This window comes from Ovis aries, chromosome 1, assembly GCF_016772045.2.
Source record: "Ovis aries strain OAR_USU_Benz2616 breed Rambouillet chromosome 1, ARS-UI_Ramb_v3.0, whole genome shotgun sequence".
Classification (NCBI taxonomy): Eukaryota; Metazoa; Chordata; class Mammalia; order Artiodactyla; family Bovidae; genus Ovis; species Ovis aries.
The window spans coordinates 174,354,043-174,373,992 of NC_056054.1; the positions used below are offsets into that span (position 1 = coordinate 174,354,043).

The 19,950-nt window shown below is 35.6% G+C and overlaps 2 protein-coding genes across 54 annotated transcripts in view; one reads left to right on the forward strand and one right to left on the reverse strand.

Annotated features, from left to right (window-relative positions):
- Positions 1 to 8,122, reverse strand: part of CIP2A (cellular inhibitor of PP2A) — a 28,209-nt gene extending 20,087 nt beyond the window's left edge. For all 4 annotated transcript variants that reach the window (XM_004002899.6, XM_012189989.5, XM_060417513.1 and 1 more), the window contains exons 1-8: positions 7,751 to 8,122; positions 5,845 to 5,992; positions 4,907 to 5,019; positions 3,968 to 4,062; positions 2,618 to 2,714; positions 1,614 to 1,736; positions 1,317 to 1,462; positions 869 to 944 (exon numbers count right to left, since the gene is read on the reverse strand). In XM_004002899.6, coding sequence (XP_004002948.2) covers positions 869 to 944; positions 1,317 to 1,462; positions 1,614 to 1,736; positions 2,618 to 2,714; positions 3,968 to 4,062; positions 4,907 to 5,019; positions 5,845 to 5,992; positions 7,751 to 7,852 — 900 coding nt within the window. In that variant the 5' untranslated portion in view covers positions 7,853 to 8,122. The remainder of the gene's footprint in view (positions 1 to 868; positions 945 to 1,316; positions 1,463 to 1,613; positions 1,737 to 2,617; positions 2,715 to 3,967; positions 4,063 to 4,906; positions 5,020 to 5,844; positions 5,993 to 7,750) is intronic.
- A 51-nt stretch (positions 8,123 to 8,173) lies between these two features.
- The window catches only part of DZIP3 (DAZ interacting zinc finger protein 3), a 119,465-nt gene continuing 107,688 nt past the window's right edge, over positions 8,174 to 19,950 (forward strand). For all 50 annotated transcript variants that reach the window (XM_012189864.5, XM_012189804.4, XM_060417359.1 and 47 more), the window contains exon 1: positions 8,174 to 8,340. The gene's annotated coding sequence lies outside the window, so the exon portion shown is untranslated. The remainder of the gene's footprint in view (positions 8,341 to 19,950) is intronic.

Here is a 19,950-nt window from a genome sequence, read left to right on the forward strand (position 1 = left end):
TCTGGTGTGAGGTAAGGGTTAAAATTCAGCTTTTCCCCATATGGATATCCAATTGACCAGTTATCATTTACTGCAATGATCATATTTTTAAGAGTGTACTGTTATCAATCAGGAGGCTATATTCTGTGGGTTTGTTCTGTATTGTACTCTGTTCCACTGAGCTAGCTGTTTATCCTTATGACAATACTGCACTATTTTAATTACTGGAGCTTTGCATTACACTTTAATATCTGGTACTATAAGCCCTCTAGCTTTGTTCACTTTTTTCAGAATGCCTATTTTTAGACCCTTGCATATCCATATAGAGTTTATAATCAGCTTCCCAATTTCCATATACACCAAAAACAAAAAAAACCTAAAGCTTGCTATAATTCTGACTGACCTCTAATATGGTAAACTCGTCCAATCTATGAACTTGCTATATCTGTGTTTATTTAGGTTTTTTCTATTAATGTTTTATAATATCAGAGTAGAGGCCTTGTACATGTTTTGTTGGGTTTATACCCTAGGCATCTGCATTTAAAAAAATCAGTAAATAGTACCAGTTTTAAACTTTCATTGTCCATTTAACACTTTCTACGTCTTTTGTGAGCTTACTGACGTATCTCTCAACTATGTAGATGGGAGTGTAATCCGTGTCACAGGGTTTACATTGTTCGACAGGCACCATGAAAACAGTTTCCCAAAATGATTATGCCAGTTTATAAGGACTCAAGGAGGCTTCTAAATATTGGTAATTTCTGGTTTCTTGCTTGAGATCTTGGCTACATGGCTGTGTTCATTTTGCAAAGATTCAGAGATCTGTGCACTTATATTTTTCTGCATATTGTAGTTTTTAAAAACGTTAAAAACAAACAACTATATATACCTTTGAAGAAGAATCAGGATCCTTTCCATTAAGAAGACCTAATACTTGATTAAGACATGAAGAAAAGTGCTCATACCTAGGTTTAAAATAAAAACATACATCAAATGATAAGTATGAAATTGATACATTAAAAGGATTTATATATAATCATACTGTTCAGATATAAAACTGGTTTTGCACAGATTAATCAAGATATGTATATTCTGGAGAATGCTACAACCTTATTTACCTAAGACAAAGTAAAAAATACACACATACCCTTGTTATACTTTCACATTTCAAGTCAGAAAAACAAAAAGAATGGGAACATAAAGCACATGAAAACATTATGATTTTAGTCTATTGTAAATAAGTAGAGTCCAAGTTTACTAAGTGTAAAAAAGGCAGTTTTATTTATTACAAATACATTTTGGTTTATAAAAGTTCTAAATGTGTCAGACAGCCATACCTGGTAAGATAATCAGCAATTTTAGGATTCTTAAGAAGATCCACCAGTAGATCAACTGAATACTTTCTGGTCAGTGTGCCATCCCCATTTATGAGAATATTAAATATTAGCTGAAATGTCTGATGAATATTTCGTGCATGGAACAGCTTAAAAACAAATCAGGAAAAGGATATTATACAAAAAAGAAGTTTAAGTTGACACCACACTAAAACTCAGAGAGAGAGTCTCAATAACTTTTAAATTATCAGAGAATATAAACTTTAGAATTAGTTTCATAAATTGCAAAAAAATTTTTACCTTTTCCCCAACCTCTTCGTTTAATGTCAAACTGGATAATATTGAAAGTGCAAACACAACCACAGTTAAACTACTATGGGCCAAGAAGCTTATAAGAGTTCGATAAAAAGATTTCACATTATTCTGAGGAAGAAAAAAATTTAAAAATAGATTAGAATGAAAAAATTATGAGTCTTACATTTTGTTTCAGAAAGTTTATCCTGCACAGAATAGGTAAATTTTTATTAAATATTATTATCAACTTAGAGATCATTCAAGGTGTAAGTGGTACTTTCACAAATTGCTTACAGTAGTATGAACAGGTACAATCTGAGTAAACAGCAGTGTGTAGTTCGAGTTTATGAGCAAATGTTTACCTTTCTCAAATAGTTCCATGGCTCAAAATAACCTCCACCAACAAAACAGGACAAGGCCAGAAAAATCCAGCACATGAACAAATGAGATATTGCTAAATTTAAAACTAAACAAGTAATACTGAATATTGTACAGCAAGGGAACTGTTCATAAAGCAACTTAAAGAATCAATGAACTTTCCTGATTTAATATATTTCTAACAGTGGTTCAGATAACCTCATTTGCGTTCCTTCACTTCTCACAAGTGCTGGTAATGATGCTACGTACTTATAAATCTTTTTGGGAAAGTTGTAATTGATTGTGAGGAAATACAAGACTGAGGTAAATGCAACTGCCAATGGCATGTCTCTCCTCTATTAGCACAAAACTCAGCATTTCTTATATTATTCAACAAGATATGAGACAAAGATTTCAAGACAAATAATGAGATGCCACAGAAGAAAAACTTCTAGTATATAAATTAACATTTGTATTAACTCTTCTTAATTAAACATATATGAAGGCTAGAGTACTTCAAGTTATTTACATCAATCTGATGCTTTGTTAACTTTGATGAGTCAGCTAGACAACACAAATTCTTGTTGAATTTCTTTTTAAAGAAAAAGGTGAGCCTACCACAAAACAAAAGAAACATTTTATAAACTTCTTACCAAAGTCTTTATATGCGTTTGAACAGAAAGATTGTGCCGGCAAAGATTTGCCAATAATCCTAGACAAGGCATTGTCAACTCATCTTCAGAAGACTGACTGTTTCAAGAAAAATAATAAAAGATAAATATATTAAGTTCCTTCTAAATTACTCAAAAACAGTCATTTACACATTTAAATTCCTTCCTTTTTATAAGCAAAAAGAAGAATCTGATTAACATGTGAAGACTGCCAAGTTTTGAATAGTATTGATCATTTATTTCATGTTTTGAAAGTAAATGATCCTGCTCAATTCAGCATAAAAATACAGAAATAACCTGTCAATCTCATCAGTATATTCCTTCAAGATTAAATATAAACATAATTTTCAGTTTCAGTAAGTTTTTCTGTCTCAATTAATTCATTTCATAAGTTTGTTATAAAAATTGAAGCTGTTTTACACTATTTGATCCTTGAAATCATCCAATGAGTAAACAGGAATCATTATCTCAGTTTAAAAATTAGGGGAAAAAATTATTTAAGAAAAATTGAATTATTATATATTTTAGTTAAAAATAAACCAGTAAGTCAACACAATGTGTTCCTGAAAGTGAAAGTTGCTCAGTCTCGTCCAACTCTTTGTGACCCCATGGACTATACAGCTTATGGAATTCTCCAGGCCAGGAATACTGGAGTGGGTGGCCTTCTCCAGGGGATCTTTCCAACTCAGGGACTGAACCCAGGTCTTCCACATTGCAGGTGGATTCTTTACCAGCTGAGCCACAAGGGAAGTCCAAGAATACTGGAGTGGGTAGCTTACCCCTTCTCCAGCGGATCTTCCCAGCCCAGGAAACGAACACTGAGTCTCCTGCATGGGTCTCCTGCATTGAGGTGGATTCTTTACCAACTGAGCTATCAGGGAAGTCCAATGTGTTCAATGTGTTCCTATTTCCCTATACATTTTTGCTTGTCAGTGTACTTCTTGAATGGTTTCACATTATTTTTCTCCTGTCTGTGAAATGGCTTTAAAAAGAAAACTTGGGACTACAAGTTGTACAGATGTATGTTTTTACCTGACTGTTATTCCATAGGTAGACTGTTTAGTAAAATTGATAGCTTGCATTTGTTTTTAAAGTTAAATTAATCCTGGATAAGAGTTGTTATTGTTTTTTTAAAGGAGTTAGTCCTTGACCACTAGTTTGACACCACCTCTATTTTAGGTGACTTGTTTCACGAGCACGCCTGTTACTCTCAATGACCAATTGTGTAAGTGCTTATAATGCAATCAACTGTTTTTCTACATTAAAAAAAAACCAAACAAACAAACCATAAACCAGCAGATTATTTGATTACATGTGTGGTTGCATACTCACATATGATCTATCAGGAATGTAATTAATTCATCTATATTGGCACCAGAATGCAAAATTTTGATGTTGTATGTTAACCTCTGCAGAAGCTGAATGCACTGAGAGTAAGAAAATAGCAATGAATATAAACACATAAAATATATTTGCATGATCACAAAAATGAACTCCTACACATTTTCTGAGCATGTAACCATTTTAGGAGGCATTTAGAGTAAAAATCTTTCCATATCTTAGAAAGGTTCTATTTTCACATGCAAGTAATGAGATTTTACTTAAACATACACAATTAATGAGACTTGAAAAGTTCACCTCCTGATTCACACATTTCTATACATTCTATCTCAAACACAGCATTGTGTCATCAACCTGGCTTACTTAATCATCTTAAACTTACATGCAAGTTGAGAATATATTCTATCAATTCTAAGATATATATTATTCATATTTTACCATCTTTAAAACTGCATGTCAGTTTAATTTGCAATGTTTTTCTTTCTTACAACTGATGGCATTTTAGGTTCAAAGAAATATGGGTATAAGAGCTTTCAGCCTATGTTAAAGAAGACAATCTATAGCTTCAAGTTTTATGGAATGTTTCCTCAACAGTACGAGACTAGATGCTAACTTTAAATTATAATTTTAATACAAACAGCTTACACCTCAAAATGCTAACATCTATATTTATAAATCTCTCAAAATAGTTAAGTGAATTCTCCTTCAATAATAGTGCTAGATGTAAATTTTCTTCTTTAGAATCTCTTAAGTGGTAGTACATATGACTAACCAGTTTTTAAATTTATTGATGGTGAGAACTGTGCCTAACTATGCCGTATTAATGCCAGCATGTAGTGCACTGTATGTCAGCACTTCATAATAGATACTATTAATTCTGATTTGAAAATAAGGAAGAATAAGCATGAAGTGGAAAGTAGGTGAGTATACCTGCAAAAACACTGAATCACTGTGGCAAGTACTACTCCGACAAACCACTCCTGCCAGCACACTATTTAGGTTGTATGTATTCTGAAGACAGTCTCTGGTTTCATTGTCTACAGCTGTAAATTAAAATAAAATGACACGAAGTAGATCATCTTTATATATGGCCTTCATGGATAAAAGACAAATAATTTAAAACTTATTTCATATTAAATTTACCATTATATAAAAAATACAAAATATGATGTGGCTATTTTATTTACAAATACCTCCTAATTCAGAATTTCAACCATGGTGGCTACTATACTGGACAACACAGATATAGAACATTTTTATCATCTATTTAAAATAACCTGTTACCACTTTTTTATCAGTTTATTTTTTTTAATAAGCATGTATTAAGTTTATAACCACACACAGAAATATCTCCCTTGTACCCCCAAACACAAATCAGGAAAAAAAGTAACCAGTGAATTAAAATCTAAAAACTAAGACAAGATAGGGAAAAACAAAAAAAGCAACACTTGCATTTTTAGCTTTTAGCTCTAGGTTTAGTCTAGTCTATCAAAAAAAGGATGATATTTTGATCACTAGTTATGATTTTCTAATACTGTTCATACTGACACTTGTGCATGTATTTTTAAAATTTGAAAGTAGGCCCACATTTCCCAAGGTACATTCTTTTCTGTAGACCACTGAACCCTTGATATGCTTCAGATTCTCTGTTCCAATAATCTTAAAAAAGGATGCCTATAATATTCCCTTCACAAGAGAGCCACAACAAGACAGTTCCAAGAGGTCCTGCAGCTAAGAAATCTTTTTTTTTAAAGAAATCTTTCAAATGTGAATTATCCTCCAAAAGATTCTGTAATGGAACCTGTCCTTTAAGAAAATACTAAATTCATGAATCTTCTAAAAAATAAAAGAGAAACTAAATACATCACCTAGTTGAGATAGCAAATTGATGATACTTAAGATCAGTGGGGCACTTATGTTTGGGTCTTCAAGTAGTTCTACAAGGCAACTTAAGCATTCACTTGGTAGTATCTGATTTGATGTAAACAATCGAGTGAGCTTCTGTCCAGAAATTACCTAGAAAACAGTTATTAAAATGTGTTAGTTAAGAAATGGCAATTTTCACTTCTCCATTTTACATAAAAACTCAGTTCTTCCAAAGTGGTATTGCCACACTCTTTTCCAGTTTAGAAAATTCATACATGCTGTTCTCTCTACATGGAAGATCACCTATCCCTTCACTAACTAATGTAATTATTTCAGTCTCAGTTTTGTTTCCTCTACTAAGCTTTCTCTAATTCTCTTCCACTAATTAGGTTAGGTTTGCCTGTTTCACTATCTTATAGGACATTATAAAAAGTACATATGAATCCACTTATCTGGACAAGGGACATCGGAACAATCCATGTAAGGGACAACTTATGTAGTGCTAGAAATGTTCTATCTCATGATAACAGGTCGCAGCTACTTGAGAGTACACTTCAGTTTAAAAATAAATAAAACTACCAAGCTCTTCATTTAACATTAACGCACTTCATGCAATACACGTGTATTATCTTTCAATTAAATGGTAGACGAGTTTTTGGTAAACCTCTTGAAAAGCCTGGGAACAGAGTACAGAGAAGTCAATCTCTAAGCCTCAAATTTCTTTGAAATCTCTTTCAATAGTTGATAACACTCTGTTCAGATTCATAACATAACTGTTTATTCTCAAAAATAAATAATGTTTCAGATTACAATCTAAAATTCTTAACTTAATTCTTAAAGAAAACAAGTATTCTTAGGAGACAGGCAGCTCAAGTAGTAAGAAGAGGAGCACCAGAGAACCTTGAGAGTTGTACACCAGTTAGAACAAAGGCTGATGTTGCTGGGCCATTCACAATAGCCTTCTTTGTAGCAGTTTCTAATCTTTGCAAATTTAGCCTTTTATCATAGGGTTAATACAACAAATGGGATATATTTTAAAATTATGTTCAATTCTATGTTGAGAAGCTGCAACACAGAATTAGGAGTAACTGAGCTTAATTACTTTTTATGAAACTGATGTCAATATTAACTGGATTTCCATTAAAGTATAACAAATGACAGCCGGAGTTTAAGAGTCTAAAAACAAACAGGATCACAGAAAGCTGTGATTTTATCTCTTAACACAAAATAAGCACATCTAGAGGAAGTAACGGGAAAAGTGACAACAATTCAGCGTTTTAGGACTGAAAAACTGTGAGCAATACATTCTGGTACAGAAAAAAGGTTTATGGTTACTAGTAAAGAAGATTGGTCCTCAATCCAGAGTAAATTGAAATAATAATTTTCAAGCTAAAAATTTTCAATAATTTTCAAGATCAACAGGAGTTCAAATTAAAGCAATAAGCAACAGGTTCAGATTGCAAATTGCCTAAGGGACAAGACATAAATCAAATTTTAATCCTTATTCTCTAGCATCTCCACCTCCGAGAATTGCTGTACCTCTGAAAAGGCCTGTTACAATGGAAAAACGAAAATAAGAAGCAAAGGAAAAGATACAGCTCGGAGCTCTTTCCTCTAACAACTCCAAACACGCTGAAATCCCCCACCTTTTGTCTCACCCTCCCTCTTCCTAGGGCTTTCAGTACTCTTTCCTCACTGCAGTCAGCTGAACGCGGAGAGGCTTGGGGTTGGGTGGGAATTCAAAGGTGACAATCACTCGCTTTCTATAGCAATACAAAAAGACAGCGGAGGGAGCGAGGAGTTGCCCTTTGTTTTCGAAGCTGAGACCGCTACCATCTCGGATACCAAGTGAACGAAAGCTACAAGGGAAGTCCGTCTCGTCCGCCACCCCCGTAGTCCCTTACTTACCTCCAAGTGCCGCAAAAGCTGAGCGGTGTTTGCCTCGGATTTAACGGCTTTATACTGACTAATGGTCAGAAGCAAAGACTTCAAGCAGGCGGTGGAGTCCATCCGGACCCGCCGTAGGGCGCTTGGAGCGGGTACCACCACCGTCCTCCAGCTTTTACCGCGCTTTTTTTGATTTTTCTTCTCCACCCCCTCGCTCCCGGAAGCTTCCGATTCCGGTTGAGCTCCGGAAGTCCCTTGGCAACTTGAGGAAGGCACCCTACGAAGGAAAGGGAGGGCTGGGACGGAGTGATGGAGGTGGGGGATGTCGAGGCCCAGTATGAGTCCGTGAGGCAGGCTAGTAGTTGTCCTTTTAGACCCCCGATCTGAAAAGCCGCGAGGTTTTAGTTCGAGATCCCGTGAAGCTGAGAAATCTCGCGAGAAGTCAATTGCGGCTCCACTGGCGTAGGGGGCGGTTGGGTAGCAGGGGGTCCCTATTCGTCTGTGGGCCCTGTTTGCGTTTACTTCCTTGGCCTTGACCGTGGGTGGCCAGTTTTTTCTTTGTGCGTCATCCTCTACCTGAGAAATGGTCGCTTTCCCCTAGTCTAGACACGGTGAGGAGCTCTGAGGAGGAGACTCTTGGGTTCTAGATTTTGAGGCGGCCCGGGAGAGGCCTGTTTTTAAAATCGCTTGTTTGTCCACCGCTTCTACTGAGGAATGTTTGTTTCTCAGAGTAAACCTGTGGCCGTTCGGATTCGGTGGCAAGTTAGTCATGCGCTTATGATAGTCGTTGTCAATTTATTTGAGAAAGCTGGCCCAGGTGAATCCTGTGCCAGGTGTTGCTCCGAAGGCTGTTCTTATTAGCGTCAGTTTTGTAAGTGAAGGTGTCTGCTTTTATTTGACGTGATTGATTGCTTTATAAATCTTGGTGTCTAAGGAAATGGCACTGTTTGTGGTTTTTGTTCAGAAATAGTATTATGCATGTGAATATCATGAAATGAGTCAGACTGGTTCTGGAGCTTTTTTGCTTAATGTATGCTATTGAATGAAGCTTTAAAAGCCAGTTTGGAGAAAACTGTAAGAACTGGGTATATATCCTTTTTATTAAACCATTTGTCAGAAATTGTGTTTTGTCAATTCAAAGAAAGCCTATTTTGCGTCACTACATTTTTAAAGACGAATTATTTTTATATTAAAAAGCAATTTCATTCTGAAAGGTTAAAAAATTGAGGCATAAATCATTGGGTAATTAATGTGTTTATGTATTTATTCATTCTGTAAACAATTATCGAGTGTATAAAGTAGGCTAATCCTGCTAGTTAGGGACCCTGCTGGGAAGGAATTAAATGTACTGGATAATAGTACATACAAAATTCACCAATTAGAGGCATCATCCGGTTATGGTAACGAGTGGAGCTAGGCTGTTTGCTTACAAATCCTAGGTCTACCTTTTGCGATGTGACCGTAGGCACATTCTCACTGTTGCGATCTCATCTTGAAGTAAAATCTGACTAACAGTAGCACCTATTTCGTAAGATTGCTCATTTAATAACTAGCTGGAGCCTACAGTGTGCTAGGCATTGGTCTAAGCACTAGATTCGGTTAATAAAAATCCTATTGTTATGAAACAAAAATCCTACCATTACATTCTGATGGGAAAAACAGTAAATAATAAGCACAGTAAGGAAAGGGAGATGGAGGAAAAGAGAATTACTCTTCTAGATTAATGGTTTAAAAAAGAGAAATGGGAGGTCAGGATAGAGAAAGCTCTTTTGAAAAATACTTGAAGAATCGAAAAAGACCTGTGCTTTCTAAGGGGAAACATTTCTAGATAGAATAGCAAGGGGAAAAGCTTTGAAATGGAGCCTGATAATATAAGGAAGGTTATATTATCAAGCCAAGCAAGGACCTTGCTATGGCTGGAGTAGAAAGCGAGGGTGAGAGAGAGTAGTAGAGATGAAGTCATGTCAGGTTATTAGAAAATGAGCTAACCAATGAGGAACAGTTGTCTGGCATAATTATGTTCTCAGCAAGTGTCAGTTACATCTTAGGTCCTTGGCAATACAGTGATAACAGTTTGACAGCATTAGACTTTTCATTCATAATGATAAGTGCCTCACCATTGTCCCCATTTAGATCTGAGGGAAAGGGTCAAAGCTGTTTGTTCAAAGTGCTATCCTTTGAAAGCTTGCATTTTAGCTTGAGGAGTCACACACATTTTGCATCTCCATATTTATTTTAATGTAAAATAACATCTTTCTAAGAAAATCTTCACCAAAAATTGAGCTGTAAAAAGGTCTGATGTCTTTTGTCAGAGATACTTGTGTATCCCAATATGAGAAACAGAGCCATATTTTTAAGACCCAAAAAGGGGAAAAGGAGGAGGAGGAAATGGAGCTGGGTCCAGATGACTGAAGGCTGTACTAGCCTTTGAGCTGGGACTCTATCTTGAATTAAGTGATGATCTCTGGTTTCAAACTGGGTCCTGCAAGTTAGGTTTATGTTTTAGATTGATTACTCTGACACTCTGAGGAAGATAAGCCCAGAAGTAGGGAGAATATTTATTTTACTGGAGTCTTTCCAAGGGATGGCTGAGATAATTGAAGTGGAGTTAGCAAAAAGGTGACAAATTTAAGAAATATATATGAAGTGAAATAGGACTCTGAATGATTTCAAATGGACGAATGAGAGGGATGAAACTAGAAGGGATTCCAAGTTTCTAGTCAGGCTGATAGAGAAGATATAGAAACTGCTGAGGTAGTCAATATTTTAAGTATTCACGTATTTTATGTTCGGTGAAATATTGTATAGCTTATCATGTAGTCTTGTACCATTCTCATTAAACTTATTCCTGGATCTTATATAATTTTTGTTACTGTGAGTGGGTTCTCTTTTTCCCCTAAAAATTTTTAGTTTGTTTTTGCTACTGGTAAAAGAGAAACTGATTTGTGGTATATCTTTTACTCAGTTTAGTGACTGAAATATCCTTATTGATTCAGTTTTGCTTCCTCTCTTAAATTTTCTAGCTATGTATCACCTGAAAATAATAATTGAATCCCTTCCAATATTTGTTGTCTTACTTTATTTCATCAGTGTAATTTCTAAAATATGGAATAATCATAATGATACTGAACATTGTTACTTCATTGAATGAGAATGACCAGTATTTTAATGCTTTGTATAATTTGTGCAACAGTTGCCAAGAGATAAGTATTCTTTAAAATGTTTAGGCAATACCAGTGTTATTTAAAGAATGTCTGCTAAAAAGTTATCAAATATTTATATATCTTATTTTTCCCTTTAAAATGGTAGCGCAGCTGATTGAACATTTATCATATGCCAACCACTGTTTTAAGAACTTAGCTAATTGATCTTTATAATATCATGCTTTACGTACTGTTATGATCTCTGTTATGATCAGATGGAAAAATTTGAGAGAGGTGAAATAATTTGCATAAGATCACACAAGTAGTAGTAGCGAACTTTGTATTTGTTGTGCTGCAGATATTTTATTCAGGGTTTTATATTTATTTTTGGGAGAATTTAAGATAGCTTTTTCTTTATTCTCTCTTTTGGAATTTGGGTTGTTTCTTTTGAAAAACGAATTGGAAATTTTCCATCTGTTTTTCTTTGCTGTAGATTAATGAGAGTCACATAGGAATCATCTGATTCTTGTAGATTATGTACAACTAACCTATAAAATCAAGTGCGATAGCTCATTTAGTGGTAGATTTTAGAAGACATTTGAATTTATAATATGGTTATTGATCTGATAATTTTTTCTACCTTTTCTTGAGTTAACTTTGGAAATAAAAATTTTAGCATACTGACTATTTCTCTAAATTTGAAAATATATTGATGTAAAGTTGCATCAGTATTCAATAACTCTCTTAATCTATTCTTTGTAGATTTAAATTTCCATTTTCATTATACATTATCTGTTTTCTTAGGCTTTCCAGGTGGTTGTCTATTTTATTCAGTTTTTCAAGAACCAACTTTGATTTTATTAATCTTGGTTTTTTCTCCTTTAGAATCAGTAATTTTACTTTTCTCTTTAAAAATTCCATCCATACACATGTATTTTTCTTTTATTCTTTTTTTAATTTTGTAAAGTTGAAGGCTTAGTATATTTCCAATACTGTATTTTTTATTAAAGATTATTCATTCTAGAAAATTTTTAAAAGTCATTAGCTAAAGTGAGTGTCTGCATTGTACTTAAAAAATGTTTATTTTAATCAGGTAAATATTTTTAAAATATTTTTTAAATTCATTTATCAAATATTTACTGGATGCTAGTTATTTTGCAAAGAGCTTAGAGTCTTTTGCGGAATAGACAAATTCAAAGTGCTTTTCAAGAGACATAGAAAGCTGTAGGAACACAGGATATTTTTTAAGGCAAAATACCAAGTATCCAATTCCTTTATCAGGGATTGGCATGAAATCTCTCCATAAATTTGTATTGCTGTTTGTTCTTTGTATTTGATGTAGATATTTTCCCTAATTTATAGATCAGGAAACACATTTAAGGGTGTTAAAACTTGCCTAGAAGCTTGCAACTCAAGGGCTGTGAAACTCCTTTATATCTTTTGGAAAAACTTAAAGAGCATATCTTCAAAGCTAAATAGTAAACTGGAGATTTTTAATGTAATGACCAGGGTTTAAGTTGTATTAGATGAATCATATTGAACAGAGATATGAACTGTATTTTTTGACAAAGGTGCAGAGTACTGAATATTGTAATAAAGGAATTATATCGGAGGTGTGAATACAGAGCTAATAGTTAATTCATTTAATCATATATTTAATGAGTGCTTGAGTAGCAGGTACATTTCTAGGTTCTGGGGATAGAAGAGTGAATCAAATAAACAAAAATGCCTGTCCAAGTAGAGCTTTTATTTTAATGGGAGATATAGCGAAGAAAAAAGAGATATAAGTAAAATATATGAGTGTTAGTAATAAGTAACCCACTCTAGTACTCTTGCCTGGAAAATCCTATGGATGGAGGAGCCTGGTAGGCTGCGGTCCATGGGGTCGCTAAGAGTCGGACATGACTGAGCGACTTCACTTTCACTTTTCACTTTCATGCATTGGAGAAGGCAATGGTAACCCACTGTAGCACTCTTGCCTGGAGAATCCCAGGGACGGCAGAGCCTGGTGGGCTGCCGTCTGGGTTCGCATGGATTTGGACATGACTGAAGCGACTTAGCAGCAGCAGTAATATGTGCTATATAGGAAAAGAAAGAGAAGGGAGATAGGAAATATGAGTCAGGATGGAGAACTGCAATTTTAATTAGGGTGAAGTATTGATCAGTATTTGCTGCACACCAAATCACCTCAAAACTCAGTGGTTGAAACCGTGAAAGTTTCTTTTTTGGTCTGTGGGTTGACTGCAGTTAGTCTGATCAAGGCCTGACTTGGCTGAGTGGGTACTTCAGCTGTTTTTTAGGGAAGGGGAGATATCCAGAACTCAAACTCAGTTATGGTGAGGTATCTACTAGACATCTGGAAGCTGTTGAGTGGGCTGTTCAATATATTATTTGTAGTCAAGGGAGTGGTCAAGGCCAGGGATAAAAATGTAAAGCCTCAAGACTAAATGGCATGGGGTGAGTAGGATAGAAAAGACTGAACCCCAAAGAACTAAAATATTTAGAGGTTGGAGAGATGTGGAAAAACAAACAAAAACACTGAGAAGTAGTTGCCAGAGGACAGGGGACCTATGTTTACCCTGTGGTTGTCTTTAGGGATTCCTGTTACCTGTAGCATTTGGGCTGCTTTCAACTTGTGAAGGTGGACTCGAGGTCAACAGAGAAGGAAGTCTTTATCTGTATACAGGTTTCACTCTTTATTTCTGCCTTCAGAGGACTTGAAGTATGAGGAAGGATCGGTTTCTTTATTGTTTATATCAGTATTGAATGCTTGAAGTATGCCAGGTACTAGGCACTGGGGATGTAGCAAGGGATTTAGAAAAAGAAAAAAAAAAAAAAGTTATGACTCTGTGGGACTTCCATGATAGAGCATGAGGCCAAGTCTAAAACTGAGAGATTATTCAATAGGCATAAACAGCAGGTAGAAAAAAATCCTATTGGCCCAGGTTCCAAAGATACAAGACAAAGAAATCGATGGTAGAAAATTGACAGAGGTCTAGACATGAGGTCATTTGGATACTATGTCCCCAGTACAATTAAAACAATTCAAATATGTACTGATATTAAATTGATTTTAGCCTTTATACAGAGCCAGAAAACGGTCTGTACAGTTAATGTCAACTCTCATTTTTACCTTCTATCACAAAGCCAGGAAACCTAAATAAACCAAAATTATTCTCCATTTACAATTATTTTTCTTCCTGGTTTCTTTCCCAACCATATATGATTAAGCTAATCTGTAAATGACTTACCAAACCATAAAATTAACTTTCTCACTTTTCAAACAGTTCCTGATTTTATTTAATGTACATTTCACAGACTTCAACTCTAAGTTAAGAATACAAGGAATGGATAATTTGGGTAAATGTTTTGTCCCGCATTTTCACATCTAATTTCATATCCCCAAAACTTTTGATTTCTTTAAAAGTGCTATCCATTGTTTCTGAATCTAATTTTATAGATAAGTAAACATGAAATGGCACACTTTTAAGTTAAGTTACAGTAATCACTTTTAATTATAACTAGTATTTGTTGAAAGCCTCTGTGCAGAGCAGTGTCTTCTGCATATCTCATTTAAAATTTTCTACTCTTTTAGGAACTAGAAATTATCAAGATCATGAAAGGGTTATATATTTGTTTCCTGAATTAAAATGTGAAGTCATTTTCTGAAACGGGAGTTCAAAGTAGAGTATGCACACCTTAGATATGTGAAAGTGACTATTACAGTGTGGGAACAAATATTAGAACTTTTTAAAGTTATTATTTAACTTATTTTAGTCTTACTCTTCTTATTTTATAGTAGTACTTACAATAGCATTAATAGCATAAATGAGTTGCTAGCCATATATTTTCATTGTATTTTCAGATTTGCTTCTTTAGAAGTATGTGATCTGAAAAATTGGAGACTTCTCCAAAATCTGTAACCTTGATGGAGGATAAAGTTAGATTTGGGTAGGTTCGTTGGTGGTGGGAGAATCAAGTATATATTGTATTCTCCATTCCCTGCTTGATCGTCATCCCCATATGCGTCATGTCTTAACAGTCTGTCACATCTTTTTTTTCCATTATTGTCTAACAACTGTAATGACAATGTAATATTTTTAAATGACTGCAAATGTCCCACTTTTGGAGAGTTTGCTTAACAAATGGTCCTTCCAACAGTCCTAGCTGCATTTTTGAATAGCATGGTTTTCGCAGTGCTACCTGTAAGTAACCTGAAACTGATGGATTGTTTAATATTTGGATTTTTTTGGGTGAATTCTAACCTGTGCATATTTATAATAGATACATTCCAAATATTTATAACATATATATATATATTCTGCAAATTTGCTTGTGTAAGTTCAGGAGTAAATGACTGAATAGGTCTGAAGAGAATTAAATACTGGCTTCAGACAAGATGCTAATTTTGGCAAGGTTGTTCCCTATATTGGCACATTTGTAAGGATGGGGCATTGGGTGTGCATTGCTATTTTCTTGTGTGCTGGTATGATCTGCCAGATAGTGCCAACAATGATCTTTGCTAAATAGCTAGAGCTGAGTAGTACCCTGATCTTTTGGGACAGATAATATCTTTGGTTTCTGATAACTTTTGCAAAGATTTTCCAACCATCATCAATCAGTCTTGGAGTTTACTTAAGCAAACTATATATTTTTTCCTTGGGGGAAAATGATATTTTGGCTTCCCTTGTGTAGGTATGTTCATTTTGAGGCCTTGCCAAAGTGAAAGTTGCTGTTGTGTCTTTGTGACCGCATGGACTGTAGCCCCCCAGGTTCCTCTGTCATGGAATTCTCCAGGCCAGAATACTGGAGTGGATAGCCATTCCCTTCTCTAGACGATCTTCCAAACCCAGGGATTGAACCCAGGTCTCCAGCATTGCAATGGATTCTTTGTCTTGCAGATGTTCATTTTGAGTCTTTGCCAAGAATCTAAATAAATACAAAATGGGAGAAATAAATGGAAAATTAGAAAATCAAATAATCAGTATATTTTGGCCATTCTTCAGACAGCTAATAACAAATTAATTGTACAATCTGTTATTCTTTGAGTTTAAACTGATGTCTTTAGCCCTTCTTGTTTACTATCTCACATGTGAGAGTGCTGAAGCCACAAAACTCCTGCCTTACTCTTTCCAAAGCCACCAAGAATAACTGTTTCTATTTGACTAGCAGACATAGATTAATAGTAGTTAAAATTTTGGTTCAAAGAAACTCCCATAAAAATGTCTTGAGTTATTCCTAAAAAGTGTCCTCTTCATAGTTTTTTCAGCCTTGGAGTGGTTACTGTACTGTATGTGGCCAGAACATCTCACATCTCCACTTAAAGGAGTGTTTTAGAATTCTTTTAGTAAAGTCTAGCAGAAGTGATAACTAGCATTGTCAGAATTTGCTTTAGTAACAGACCTGAAATACATTTACTTCAGTGCTGAAATAGAAACCCAGCTTTGTAAAGTAGCTTTCAAAATTTGACCAAGTTGCATGTTCAGGATTCTTTATTGCAGCATTGTTTATAATACAAAACAACAACAACAACAACAACAACAAAACCCCACATACAAACACAAACTGGATACAATTGAAGTATTTATCAGTAGTGGTCTGGTAAATAGATTCATTTATACAATGGCATATCATGCAGTTTAAAGAATATGGCAGATTCATATGTGTTGATATGAAAACTGCAAGGTGCCAAATATATGCAGATTAAACTGCCAGTTGTTATCATGTAGGATATATTTGAAAGATGTTTTTGACCCATTTTCTTAAGTCTCATTATTACTATTCCTTTTCATATAATAGCTTTTCTCCAAGGTAGAGAATTGGAAGGAAAGTGAACTGATTTTGCCATAAATTTAAATGAAATTAAATGAAGATGATGATAGTAGCAAATACAGTCCTTACTATGTTCAGTTACATGCTTCAAAGCATTTACTCTTTGCAACCACCCTGTGAATCATGGATCAACTTTTCCCCTGTTTTTCAGATAAGGAAACTAAAGTACAGAGATGTTCATTCCACTTAAGTTTTCATGGTTAATACATGTTGAAGCTGATTTGTATACTCCTGTAAACTGGCTGCAATGTCTCTTGTGCTCTTAGCTACGAATCCTGTGCAACCTCTCAACTTTTCACACTGCTGGAAACTAAATGAGATACTTTATAATTTCTCCTTGTAGACAAATGATTTGTTGTGTTTATACATGATACCTGAGTCCAGAAGATCCCCTGGAGTAGGAAAGGGCAACCCTCTTCAGTATTCTTGCCTGGAGAATTCCATGGACAGAAGAGCCTGGCAGGCTACATTCCATGGGGTGATAAAGAGTCAGACGTGGCTGAGCACACACACACATACATGATACCTAATCACAGGATTTTTTTTTAATTGCTGAGAACAATCTGTGTTCATTTAGTTAGTCTTTTAATTAGATAGTTTCATTAATTCATTTAATTAGATAGTTTCTGAGCTGTGGGCAATTTTGTCCCTGAAAGACATCTGGCAGTGTTTGGTGATGTTTTTGATTGCTACAATGGGGCTGAGAGGTGAGAGAGAGTTGCTACTGTCATATACTGGCTAGCTAGGCATGTTTCTGAACATCCTAAAAATGCATAGGACAGCTTCTCATAACCAAGATTTACCCAGCCCAATATTTTTTTTTTCAAGCTAGTAGCATTAAGAAAAATGAACTTTATTTTTACTGCTTTTTTTACGCTGTTCTTACGCACTTTTCCCACCTGGCAATGTGTTATCTGTAAGTGCCACAACTGACAAGGCTAGCAAATTCATGGGACCATAGGACATCCACCCATACATTGAAATGTAAACTTGTTGGCCAGGTGGAGCCTCTAACTTGGTCAAGTAACAGAGTTAAGTGGATTTAAGTGGATATAAAGACAGTGTAAGTATATACAGTTTAAGGAGTTGACAGTGCTACAAGGTAAATGTTTAAATGAATGATTAAACGATTATAAACAATAGTTGTACCTACTTTGATGTGAATACAAAGCTTTAAAAATAGGGAAAGGAAACTCTTAAATTTAAAAAAGCTTGTTATAATTCCATGAGAGAAAAAGTGGGAACTGGAAGTTCAGAAAGGGGGAACAGTAAAAAAGATATTTTGCTGCCTCAGGATATGGATGGCAATATCTTATTTTCAACCAGTATAGCAACATGCAGATAAAATCATTTTGGTTAGTGGATAAAGGTGTGCTTTAGATCAACACTGAACTTTAGCTTGCCCTGTGGTCAGCCACCCAGAACTGAATAGTTCCTGTTGGAAGGGCAGTTCCTCAATTCCATAAAGGCAGAGTAAATGTTTCATTTCCTGCTGACAAGGAAAGTCTATTGAAATGAATACACATGGGGAAGCTGGATTCACCCTTTCCCCCATATTAACCCTGATTTTATAAGTTTCCTTTAGCCTCTTCTAGAATAGTGAGAAGTTTTGATTATTTCAGAAGTACAGTGGTAACTTTACAGGCTGGCTGCTTCCTTTCTGTTGCTAGGCATTTATACCTTCCTTCCCAGGAAAGGCTGTAAAGTGCTGCTGCTGCTGGTGTTGCCTGTGGGGCTTGCCCACATGGCAGCTCAGCTCCTGGGAAATGATGGGATTAATGATCAATTCTCCTGGAAAACCTTTCACCATAGAAATTAAGTAGAGGTGGCAAGAATACACAGAACTATACAAAAAAGGTCTTCATGACCCAGATAACCCCAATGGTGTGATCACTTATCAAGAGCCAGACATCCTAGAATGTGAAGTCAAGTGGGCCTTAGGAAGCGTCACTATGAACAAAGCTAGTGGAGGTGATGGCATTCCAGTTGAGCTATTTCAAATCCTAAAAGATGATGCTGTGAAAGTGCTTGACTCAATATGCCAGCAAATCTGGAAAACCGCAGTGGCCACAGGACTGGAAAAGGTCAGTTTTCATTCCAATCCCAAAGAAAGACAATGCCAAAGAATGTTCAAACTACCGCACAATTGCACTCATCTCACATGTTAGCAAAGTAATGCTAAAAATTCTCTAAGCCAGGCTTCAACAGTACATGAACCGTAAACTTCTAAATGTTCAAACTGGATTTAGAAAAGGCAGAGGAACCAGAGATCAAATTGCCAGCATCCACTGGATCATCGAAAAAGCAAGAGTTCCAGAAAAATATCTACTGCTTTATTGACTATGCCAAAGTCTTTGATTGTGTGGATCATAACTAACTGTGGAAAATTCTGAAAGAGATGGGAATACCAGACCACCTGACCTGCCTCCTGAGAAATCTGTATGCAGGTCAAGAAGCCACAGTTAGAACTGGACATGGAACAACAGACTGGGTCTTAATCAGAAAAGGAGTACATCAAACATCAAGGCTGTATATTGTCACTGTACTTATTATATGCAGAGTGCATCATGTGAAATGCCAGTGCTATGAGAAATATCAATAACCTCAGATATGCAGATGACACCACCCTTATAGCAGAAAGCAAAGAAGAACTAAAGAGCCTCTTGATGAAAGTGAAAGAGGAGAGTGAAAATGTTGGCTTAAAACTCGGCATTCAGAAAACTAAGATCATGGCATCTGGTTCCATCACTTCATGGCAAATTGATGGGGAAACAATGAAAATGGTTAGAGACTATCTTTGGGGCTCCAAAATCACTGCAGATGGTGACTGCAGCCATGAAATTAAAAGATGTTTGCTCCTTAGAAGAAAAGCTACGGCCAACCTAGACAGCATATTACAAAGCAGAAACATTACTTTGCTAACAAATGTCCATCTAGTCAAAGCTATGGTTTTTCCAGTAGTCATGTATGAATGTGAGAGTTGGACTATAAAGAAAGCTGAGTGATGAAGAATTGATACTTTTGAACTGTGGTGATAGAGATGACTCTTGAGAATCCTTGGACTCCAAGGAGACCCAACCAGTCCATCCTAAAGGAAATCAGTCGTGAGTATTCATTGGAAGGATTGATGCTGAAGCTGAAACTCCAACACTTTGGCCACCTGAGATGAAGAACCAACTCATTTGAAAAGACCCTGATGCTGGGAAAGATTGAAGGCGGGAGGAGAAGGGGATGACAGAGGATGAG